The sequence below is a fragment of the Trachypithecus francoisi genome, unplaced genomic scaffold (genome assembly GCF_009764315.1).
Source record: "Trachypithecus francoisi isolate TF-2019V2 unplaced genomic scaffold, Tfra_2.0 Lachesis_group12, whole genome shotgun sequence".
Lineage (NCBI taxonomy): Eukaryota > Metazoa > Chordata > Mammalia > Primates > Cercopithecidae > Trachypithecus > Trachypithecus francoisi.
The window spans coordinates 6,397,807-6,408,760 of NW_022681457.1; the positions used below are offsets into that span (position 1 = coordinate 6,397,807).

At 53.7% G+C, this 10,954-nt stretch overlaps 1 protein-coding gene across 1 annotated transcript; it reads right to left on the reverse strand.

The window, feature by feature from the left end:
- Window positions 1–272: 272 nt before the first annotated feature.
- On the reverse strand, window positions 273–10,595 carry CTU1 (cytosolic thiouridylase subunit 1). The gene is made up of 3 exons (XM_033224279.1): window positions 10,450–10,595; window positions 6,117–6,645; window positions 273–894 (listed from the first exon to the last, which is right to left on the reverse strand). Exons 2-3 carry the CDS (start codon window positions 6,622–6,624, stop codon window positions 356–358), a joined length of 1,047 nt encoding a protein of 348 aa, XP_033080170.1. The 5' UTR covers window positions 6,625–6,645; window positions 10,450–10,595; the 3' UTR covers window positions 273–355.
- Window positions 10,596–10,954: the final 359 nt, after the last annotated feature.

A 10,954-nucleotide genomic window follows, 5' to 3' on the forward strand; every position in this document is an offset into this window, starting at 1 on the left:
CTCCTCCCTGAGACCCAGGAGTCCACGACCCCAGGCCCTCCTTCCTCAGCCACAGATGCCTGGGGTCCCCAGCCCCACTTCTTCTAGGCCTAGCCCTGGCCCTCTCCTCTCTCAGACCCAGGATGGTCCCCCAGCCCCCTCCTCCCTCAGAGCCACAAGCCCAGCTCGAGACCCTTCCTCCCTGAGACCGCAAAGTCTGGGGTCCCAGTTTCTTCAGGGTTTCAGTTCAACGGATCCCCATCTCCTTCCCAACCCCACATGGAAGGCAAGGGTAAGGTAACAGGTTTATTCACAGTGTCATTTACAGGCAACCCCCACCGCGGGGCGTCAGATCCCGGCAGGAGGCCCGAAGTCACTAGAAGGTGGGGATGGCCTTGGAGGTGGGGACCCGGGCCGGATCCCCGGGTGTCTCCGGCGTCGCCTCCTCGTCCAGCCCCCGGCGGCCCTTGCCGATGGCCAGGCGGGGCCGGCCGCGGTTCAGCCCGTCCAGGAGTGCGCAGGCCTGGCAGAGCGCGCGGCTGGCCAGGGCCCCACAGCGGGAGCAGGCGCCGGGGCGTGGAGGCCGCGCGGCTGGGGCCAGCGCCAGGCGCTCGGCCGAGTGCACGAGGTCCAGCACCGCCGACGGCCGCGCTGCCTCTAGGCGCTTGAGCAGGTCCCGGGCGTGACCACGGAAGGCCTCGGGCGCATAGACGCACTCCTCGGAGAAGTAGTCGAGGCGGCGGAAGTGCGCGTACAGCACCACCTCCTTCTGCGAGGCGAACTGCAGCGGGCGGCACCGCGGCAGGGCGCCCCCTTCGCCTGGAGAGCCCAGGCCCCCGCCCCGGGCCAGCCGCCCCGCGTCGCCCCGCAGGAAGTTCATGAGCACGGTCTCCGCCATGTCGTCGGCGTTGTGACCTGGTGGGGAGAGACGGGAGCGGGTGAGGTGGGGCGCGGAGGGCGCTGCTGGTCAGGGAGACCTCCCGGGGAACCAGGGGTCCACCAGGACCCAGAGAGAGACTGGGAGGAGAGACCCACGGAGACCCAGGGCACAGTGTGGCCGCCAGGACCGAGAGAGAGACGGCGAGAGGGAGAGCAAGCCATGGAGACAGACCCCCGAACAACGTGCAACAGCCAGGATCCAGAGACAGGGAGTAGGAGAGAGAGCCATGGAGACCCCTAGGGCACTGTGGGCAACCAGGACCCAGAGAGAGACGGGGAGGCGGAGAGCGAGCCATGGAGACCCCCGTGGGAACCGTGAAGCAGCCAGGTGCAGGCTGGAGGTGGACACAACAAAAAATCAAAGAGGAACATAAGCTCCCCTGGCACAACATGGGGGTGCCCTCATGTACCACCCGCCTACTGCATAGTGGACCTTATGCTAGTTGCCCTTTCATATAGGGAGTAAAAGTGCATTATGCTGCTAATAACCTTATCAGCCTCCGTTAAAACCGCAATTCAAACTGTACACAAAAATCAGAATGGCGTTTAGGCACTTAACCAAGATTCTCAAGAGAGTTGGTGGGGTAGGCAGGCTGCTTTCTGCCCCACCGCCTAGGGAGTCCGTGGCCTAATTCTGGGAACCTGTTAGTATGTTTGGTTGCAGGGCAAAGGGGAATTACGGTTGCAAGTTGAATTGGGGCTGCTAATCAGCTAACTTTACAACAGGGACAGTCTGGTGCGCTATCCAGGTGCGCTCAAGGGAATCACAAAGACCCTTAGAGTGGAGCGGGGAGGCAGAAAAGGGAGAGAGAGGACCATGGAGACCTTTGAACATAGTGGGCAGCCAGGACCCAGAGAGAGGTGGGGAGGAGGAGCCTGAGCTATGGCGCCCCTCTGGGCACCGTAGTACAGCCAGGACCCAGAGACCGGGAGAGGGAGACGGGGCCATGGAGACCCCTGGGCACTGTGGTGTAGCCAGGTGGTGGCTGGAGGTGCACAGGGCAGGAATCCAGAGGGGAACATACACAAGCTCCCTGGGGAACTTGGGGGTACCTCATTTGCCACCCGCCTACTGCATATGAGGGTGTGAGGACAGAAGTAAGATTAGAGTGATGGAGACGGTGTAGGACTCAACCTATCATCCTTGGCTTTGAAAATGGAGGAAGAGCCGGGCACAGTGGCTCATGCCTGTGATCCCAGCACTTTGAGAGGCCGAGGGAGAATCACCTGAGGCCAGGAGTTCAAGACCAGCCTGGCCAACATGGCGAAACCCCCATCTCTACTAAAAATACAAATATTAGCAGGGTATAGTGGCAGGCACCTGTAACCCCAGCTACTCAGGAGGCTGAGGCATGACAATCTCTTGAACCTGGGAGGCGGAGGTTGCAGTGAGCCGAGATCGTGCCACTGCACTCCAGCCTGGGCTCCAGAGCAAGACTCTTTCTCAAAAGAAAAAAAGAAAAGAAAATGGAGGAAGGGACCAGCCAGGAATGTGGGCAGCCTCTGGAAGCTGGAAAAGGCAAGAAAATGGACCCCCTTGCCCCAGACCCTCCAGGAGAAACGCAGCACTGTTGACATTTTGATTTTAGCCTGGTAAGACTTCCCAGACTTCTGATTTCCAGAACTGCAAGATAATAAATCTGTGTTGTTTAAAGCTGTGAAATTTGAAGTAATTTGTTACAGCAGCCAGAGAAAACAAATGATTCTTGACACAGAGCCTCTGACAACATAGACTGTAGTTTTTTATGTTTTTTTCATTTTGTTTTATTGTGTGTGTGTGTGTTTGAGACAGGGTGTCGCTTTAGTGCCCAAGCTGGAGTACAGTGGCACGATCTCAGCTCACTGCAACCTCCGTCTCTAGGGCTTAAGTGATCCCCCCGCCTCAGCCTCCAGAGTAGCTGGACCACAGGTGTGTGCCGCCATACCCAGCTAATTTTTGTATTTCTGTATAGATGCAGTTTCTCCATATGTTGGCCAGGCTGGTCTTGAACTCCTGAGCTCAAGTGATCCATCTGCCTCAGCCTCCCAAAGTGGCTGGGATTACTGGCATGAGCCACCACCCCGTAATCACTGCAGTGTTTTTATGTTATCTTTGTTTAGAAATAACAGTGAGAAAAAAATAATGAAAATTTAAAAATTAAAAAATAATAAAAAAAAGAAATAACAGAAATATTTACACACTGGTCACCATGAAATTGAAGCTATTCTTGTTCTGTGTCTTGTCAAGTTGTACTTGAGTCTGTATCAGTGGTTCTCAATCTAGGATGATTCTGCCCTCCTTCCCTCCCCCAGAGACATTTGACAATGGCTGGAGACATTTCTGGTTGTCAGGTTGGGGGTAGGGCACTACTATTAAATAGCATCTAGTCGGTAGAAGTCAGGGATGCTGCTAAAATCCTATAACGCAGAAGACAGCTCCCTAACGACAATTATCTGGCCCCAAATATCGATAGGGCCGAAGTTGAGAGGCCTGACCTATATGGTAAAAATCCCCCAAGAACTTGGCTCTAATTGTGTTTGTAGTAATGGTTACCTTCCAAAGACCTGCCCAGCCCCGTGACCTTGAGATCAGGCATGTTTGCAAACGTATTCTGGTTAAATGTTTATTGATTTAAAGTTGTAAACCACATTAACTAGGGGAGACTGGATTTGCTCCACACCTTGTCATTACAAACCCACTCAAGAGCTCCTGATTTTATAATAATTATTACAACAATTATTATACTATGCCTTTGAAAATGGAGTGTATAAACAAAGGGTAAAAATCACCTTTCAAGTTAGGGATTTTTCTGGAAGCCTTCATTACTTTTAGAAGTACAATTATTCTATCAAATTAACTTTAAAACCCGAGACAGTCTCTCATTCTCTTTTTCTTGCTCTGTCACTCAGGCTAGTGTGATCTCAGTGGTGCGATCTCAGCTCACCGCAACCTCCACCTCCCGGGTTCAAGCAATTCTCCTGCCTCAGCCTCCCAAGTAGCTGGGATTACAGGCACCTGCCACCACATTTGGCTAAATTTTGTATTGTTAGTAGAGATGGGGTTTCACCATGTTGGCCAGGCTGGTCTCGAACTCTTGACCTTGTGATCCGCCTGCCTCAGCCTCCCAAAGTGCTGGGATTACAGGTGTGAGCCACTGTGCCCGGCTCAAGCATTTCATTCTTTTCATACACTGCCTGTTCTTGTATGGAGAGGATTATTCTTCCCATTTTCAATCACAGAGATCTAGGGATTTCTCCAAAGTTCCTCAGTAAGGAAAGGGCCACACCAGTGAATGAAGCTCAGTAAGCCTTCCCCAGAGCCAGTGACCCTAGCACGGTGGCAGACAACAGACTCAGAACTACTTTTGCCTTCCTATCCTTTGAGTGTGCTGATTCTCTCCAGCTATCATCTCTAACCTCCATGACCGCAGCTGGCTTCCCACTGACTGGTCTCCTTGGCTTTGTCCCTGCCCCTCCAACCCAGGTTCCTCACCATGGTATGGGTCAGCTTTTCAAAGTGAAACTCTCTTCATGTCACTTTTACTGGTTCCACCACAGCCTACAGGGTAAGGCCTGACCTCTTCCACCTCTCCAGCCTCCCCTGCCCTTGCTTTCTGGGCTCCAGCCACACTGGACTTCTTTTTTTTTTTTTTTTTTTTTTTTGAGAGGGAGTCTGGCTCTGTCGCCCGGGCTGGAGTGCAGTGGTGGCCGGATCTCAGCTCACTGCAAGCTCCGCCTCCCGGGTTTACGCCATTCTCCTGCCTCAGCCTCTCGAGTAGCTGGGACTACAGGCGCCCGCCACCTCGCCCGGCTAGTTTTTTTGTATTTTTTAGTAGAGACGGGGTTTCACCGTGTTAGCCAGGATGGTCTCGATCTCCTGACCTCGTGATCTGCCCGCCTCGGCCTCCCAAAGTGCTGGGATTACAGGCTTGAGCCACCGCGCCCGGCCCACACTGGACTTCTTAGGGCAGCCCAGATTGGCTTTTCACAGACCAATAACCACTCCCCAATTCTTACCCTCTTTACCTCTTCACCGTGAGCCTTCAGATTTCAAAATAGTTCCTTGACCCCACTCCTTCCACGCCATAGAATTCTCTGTGTGTACACATAGTCTATAACATGTCCATACATGGTCAGTAACATGTATAGTGTTTATAATCTTGTACCTGATAACCATGCAAAGGTAGAAACTTGTGCATAACTGTATTCTTCAGCCCTAGCCTGACAACGATGATGATAATAGCATGTATAAAATGTGTAATCTATATTATATCATACAGGTTATGTAACATAACTATAATATAGATAACATTATACTTCTACTGACTCATCTAATTGTCATAACAAGTTTATGAACTGGGTACCATTCACAGTCCTGTTTTAGGGACGGGGTGAAACAAGTACAGAGTGGTTAAGAACTTTGGTATGGCCACAGTTGGGATCCAGCATATCGCAGAAACTTAGCATCTGTTTGTTGAAGGAATGGATGAAAGAGAATAAAAAAGTTTGGAAGGCCGAGGCGGGTGGATCATGAGGTCAGAAGATGGATATCATCCTGGCTAACACGGTGAAACCCCATCTCTACTAAAAATACAAAAAATTAGCCGGGCATGGTGGCGGGTGCCTGTAGCCCCAGCTACCCGGGAGGCTGAGCCAAGAGAATGGCGTGAACCCGGGAGGTGGAGCTTGCAGTGAGCGGAGATCGCGCCACTGCACTCCAGCCTGGGAGACGGAGCGAGACTGTCTCAAAAAAAAAAAAGGTATCAAAGAGGGGAGGCCAACCAAGAAAAGGAATTAAGAGATGGAGATACTTTTTAGAGCCAGAGCTGGATTCTGAAAGGTGGACCGTAAGATATCAAGCATGTTAGAAACACTTAAAAATAAGTAAAGAACCAGAGATCTAATCTCCAGAGACTTTCACCTCCCCCCCCTTTGGCAATCTGTGGAGACCAAGACGGTGGCCAAGACCCAAAAGCCTTTGTGATCACTGCCTGGCCCCTCTGTCACCCCAGCATCTTGAACCTTCAAAGGGCCCCAGCCCCAAACTGGAGTACGAGCACTTCCGCATCTCCTTACAGGGATCCTCGAGTTAAGCCACCAGGGTCTCCTCACCCGCTTCTGGAGCATGCGCCTGAGTCCTCTTCCAGGCCCCACCTCCTCGCCCGTACATGCGCCCCACTGCCTCCGAGAGTGCCGCTCTGCACCACGCCAGTACTCACCTGTCACGATGTGCGTGGCTCCCACGCGGCGCGCCCCTTCCTCCAGCGCCCGGCGCCGCAGCACTCCACAGAAGGTGCAGCAGGAGCGGCTGCGGCCGGAGCCGGCTGTGCTGCGGGCCACGGCGTCCATCGTCCAGCCCCCAAAGAGGTCTTCGTAGGCCACGACCGTGAGCGGCAGCTCCCAACGCGCCGCCTGGCGCCGCACGGCCGCCAGCGCCGCGTCCCGGTAGCCACCGATGCCCTCATCGACGGCCACGAGCTGCAGTGAGATGCCCAGGCGCGGCGTCAGCGCACGCAGCACATGTGCCAGCACCGTGGAGTCCTTGCCGCCCGAGGCGCCCACCGCCACCACCGCGCCCGGCGGCAGCAGGCGGCCGGCGAGCACCGTGTGCAGCACCTCGGCCTCGAAGGCGGCGCAGAAGCAGGCACCGCACAGCGCTTGGCCCGAGCGCGGACGGCGGAGGGCGGCGCGTGAGGTATGGCAGGAGGCGCACGGCGGGGCGGGCATTGCGGGAGGGGTCGGCTTCTCCTAGACAGGGAGAGAGAGGAGGTGGGTTACACGTGGATTCCGGATTGCAGGGTCCTTGCCTTCGGGGAGATTGTCTGGATTGCACCTCTGCCCGGAATAGACCAGGGAGACGTGTGTGGGAGTGGAGTAGCTTCTTCTAGCGCTGGGGACAGAATGGTTATAATCAGGTCCTGGTGTAAGGAAGCCACCGCCTGAGGGAAGGCTTCTTGGATTGCGCCCATTATGCACGAAAAGAAGTAGCTTAAGAAGCTGACTTCATGGGTAAAGAGAGGGAGCGACGAGCAGGTTATACCCAGGATTAGGTTGTATCCTGTCCAGAGGGATGAGGGCGTATATTAAGGACCCTTTGTCACAACCTCCAGGGAGGCCACCCTTGTTACAGCCCTGATCAGAAGGACAAGGTAGATATCATTGGCCTGGGCCACCAGGGCTGTTAAGAGCGCTTGGGAGGTGAGGGGTTTATAACTCTAAGGGCTGAGAGAGGCCAGGGGACTGAAGCTGTATTCAGGGGGAGGTGGAAAACAGGAAAGGCCAATTGATTTCACTTTGTAGGATGGGATACGGTCTGCAGGAATGGGTTCTGATTGCATCCTATGATAAGGCAGGGTGATCACCTTCTCCAGGGAACACACAGGCAGCCTGGATCACACCTCTTGGGAGACCAGCTGGGGTTGCACCCATTTTGAGGGTGAGAAATTGTGTGGGCCTCCAAGATTGAACGCAACCCTGCTCTGGTATCAGAATCCCCCACAAGCTTCTGTGGCCTCATTAAGACAGGGATCAGCCCATCTTTGACCTTCATCTGTTATCTTCCCTACCTCATCCTTCCCCACCCAGCCAAGACTCCGACCCTTCAGTCAAATCTTGGTCCTGCCTGCCTGGTGAACCCATAAAAACTCCCCAGGCTCAGTTCCCCTCCCCAAGCCACCATCACCTCCAGCCTGGACTACTGCAGTCACCTCCTTGCCATTCAGAGCAAGTCACGCTGCTTCTAGGATTTACCACAATGTGTGGACTTATTTTATGTGACTATATATTTACCATCTCTAACTTCTATAAGGACAGAGACCAGTGCCGCTCAGATGTCTAATAGGCATCTCAAAACCCAAATTCCTGATTCCTCTAACCTAACGGGCTTCTTCTGGAGTACAGAGCAGCTCCATCCCTTCCAGCTGCTCAGGCCAGAAGCTTTGGGGTCCAGGACCCTGGACTGCTTTTTCTCTCACTACACTTGTCATGCTCCCAGTGGGTGGCACCAAATTGCAATGCTAAGTCCACACCTTTTCAAACTCCAAGTACCTAAAGGAAATTTAGCAAATCCTGTTTGAATGTAGCTTCAAAACAGCCAAACACTTATGACCGTCTCCACAGCAGCACCCTAGTCTGGTCTGTCTCTCTCCTGGACGGTTGCCTGCGGCTCCTCACAGGTCTCCTGCTCCCGCCTCACCTCCTCTGCAAACACTCCTTCACAGAACAGCCAGTGGGATCATGCCCGGAATCTTCTCAGCATCCTCCTCTGGATCCCATCTCACTTTAGTATAATAACTGCTCATGGCCGATGAGGGCCTACATGTCTGACTCCTTGTTTCTCTGACCTCCTGTCCTTCAGCCTTTATGGCGTTTACTCTGACACCTGAGGAACGCTCCTGCTCCAGATGTTGGCACTGGCTCTTCCCTCTGCCCTGAGTACTCTTCCCTGCCACTGGGCCCAAGAAGCAGCTCTCAGGACCCATCTGCAGTGACCATCAGGCACATCTGTCACAGCTGAGCAGCAACCCTTGGAATCTTTCCTCCCCCCACTTTTGACTCACTCATTCTGTGCTCCTGGATTTCCTGCTCAATTCTCTTTTGGGGAGGCCTCTTCATGTCCTCCCCAGGGAGGTCCTGCCTAGCACCCATCTCTTTCCATTCTTTTTAAGATTTACATTTTTTTTTTTAATTTTTTGAGATGGAATCTTGTTCTGTCGCCCAGGCTGGAGTGCAGTGGCACAATCTCGGCTCACTGCAACCTCTGAACCTCTGCCTCCCAGGGTCAAGCGTTTCTCCTGCCTCAGCCTCCCGAGTAGCTGGGACTACAGGCATGCACCACCATGCCTGGCTATTTTTTTTTTTTTTGTATTTTTAGTAGAGACGGGGTTTCACCATGTTGGCTAGGCTGGTCTTGAAGTCCTGGCCTCTAGTGATCCACCCGACTTGGCCTCCCAAAGTGCTGGGATTACAGGTGTGAGCCACTGTGCCCAGCCTCTTTCCATTCTTGTGAGCGCCTATGAATCATGATATTCAGATATCCCTCCTGGCTGGTCCTTCACATGGCTGCGGCACCTTTCAGATGTTCAGACCCTAAGTGCCCAGACAACCTTCCTCAAAAGGCAGAAACCTGTTCTTGCCCATCTGTTCCCTCTCTTCTGAGAGCAGCCACCACTTTTCATCCAGCACATCTGCAGGACAGGACATAATGTCACCCTGGACTACTCTCTCCTCACCCCCTAAATCTACAGTCACTCAGTCCTGGGGGTCCACATCCTGAGGAAGGGAGACCCTTGCAGGGGACAAGGCTGCACAAGTGAGCAGAGCCTAATAGGCCATGATGTGGAATTTTAGGTTTATTCAGGAGGAGATGGGAGCCATGGGAGGTTTTTTGAAGAGGGAAGGGGTACTGCCATGTTTTAAAAGGATCTGACATGTTTTAAAAGGATTCCTAGACTGGTCAACATAGCGAGACCCCATCTCTAAAAAAATAAAGAAATTAGCTGCTCCTGGTGGCACAGGCCTGTAGTCCCAGCTACTCAGGAGGCCAAGGTAGTAGGATCACTTGAGCCCAGGAGGTCAAGGCTGCAGTGAGCCATGACTGCACCACTGCACTCCAGCTTGGGTGACAGAATCAGACCTTGTCTCAAATTAAAAAAAAAAAAAAAAAAAAAGTGGGATTGGTTTGGCTGCTGTGTGGTGAGGACTGTTGTAAGGGACAAGGATAGAAGGCTAGAGGTCAGCACACTAGACAGGAGTGGTGGCAGTAGAGGTGGGAAGAAATGAAATTTCAGATCTACTTTGAAGGTGGAGCCCATAGGACATGTCTAGGACTGACTGGGGACTGGGGCAATGATGAGAGAAAGTGATGAAAGGTAACTTTGAGGTTCTGGCCTGAGCACTGGAGGGATGGTGGGGCCATTTTGTGAGGGGAGAAGACCAGTAATACCATTTGGACACGTCAGGTTTGACATGCATGTTAAGCGTCGTCCCTCAAAGACTTTATGGACCCCAGTCACTGAGTCGAGCGCCTCCACCAGGGCCCCCAGAACTGCACGTATGCAGCTCCATACAGGCCCTGATCCTGACTAGCTTCACTAGTGACAGGTCCGCCTCTCTGCTTCTTCAAGGCAGGGACAGGGTTGGTCTGGTGCCCTCGTCCCCGCCGCCTTGCGCAGGGTCGGTGCTCAGTAAATATCTGTAGGATCAGGGAATAAATGCTCCCAGAAGAGCGGCCGCGGACCCTAGGGATGCCTCTGGATTGCAGCCTTATCAAAAGACAGATAATGTGCGGCATGGGGGCGGGGACAGGCAGATAGTGACACAGGGGCGGGGGCAAGCAGATGGTCTTATCCTGTCTTGGGGAAGGGGGTGGCCCGGTAAGAGACAGGCCAGACCGCAGCGTCCAAAGTGGGAATCCTGGCTACAAGGCCTCAGAGACACAGGCGCTGGGAAATCAGAGGCGTCTTACGCTCGGAGAGACCCTCAACCCTCCCACGGCACCGCAACAAAGAGCTGGGGTCCACATGCTGACCCACCGCAGGAGGAAGTACTCACCCGGGCAGAACTCAGTGCTGGGACGCCCACACTGCCCACCACGCGGAAGCCTGGCACGGAAGTGACTCAGAGACTACCACTCCCATAAGGTCTTGGGGCCTTCTTGCCTAGAACTCCCAGAAGCCCATGCGACAGTGCCGCTGGATGCGCCTGCGGCTCCGGGTCCCGCTTGGCCTACAACTCCCAGAAACACTTGCATTGCTCTTTCCGCTGCTCCCAAAGTACACTGCCCACCTATTTACTTTCTGCGCCTGCGCGCAGGCGAAGGGCGCGGCGGAGCAGCGTGTACCGTTGTCATGGCAGCGCGCTGTCACCTGCAGGTTGCTGGATGGGCGAAGTAGTTGTATTCTGATTAACTGGTTTTGTGGGATTATTATAGGATTTTAAGGGGATTATAGGGCCTGTGATTTCTGCCCTTTGAGGCGGGGTTGCGGGTGGGAATTGAAGGTGAAACGGCAGGGGTTGGTCGCTAGTGTAAAAGGCGCAGATGGCGCGTCCGCAGAGC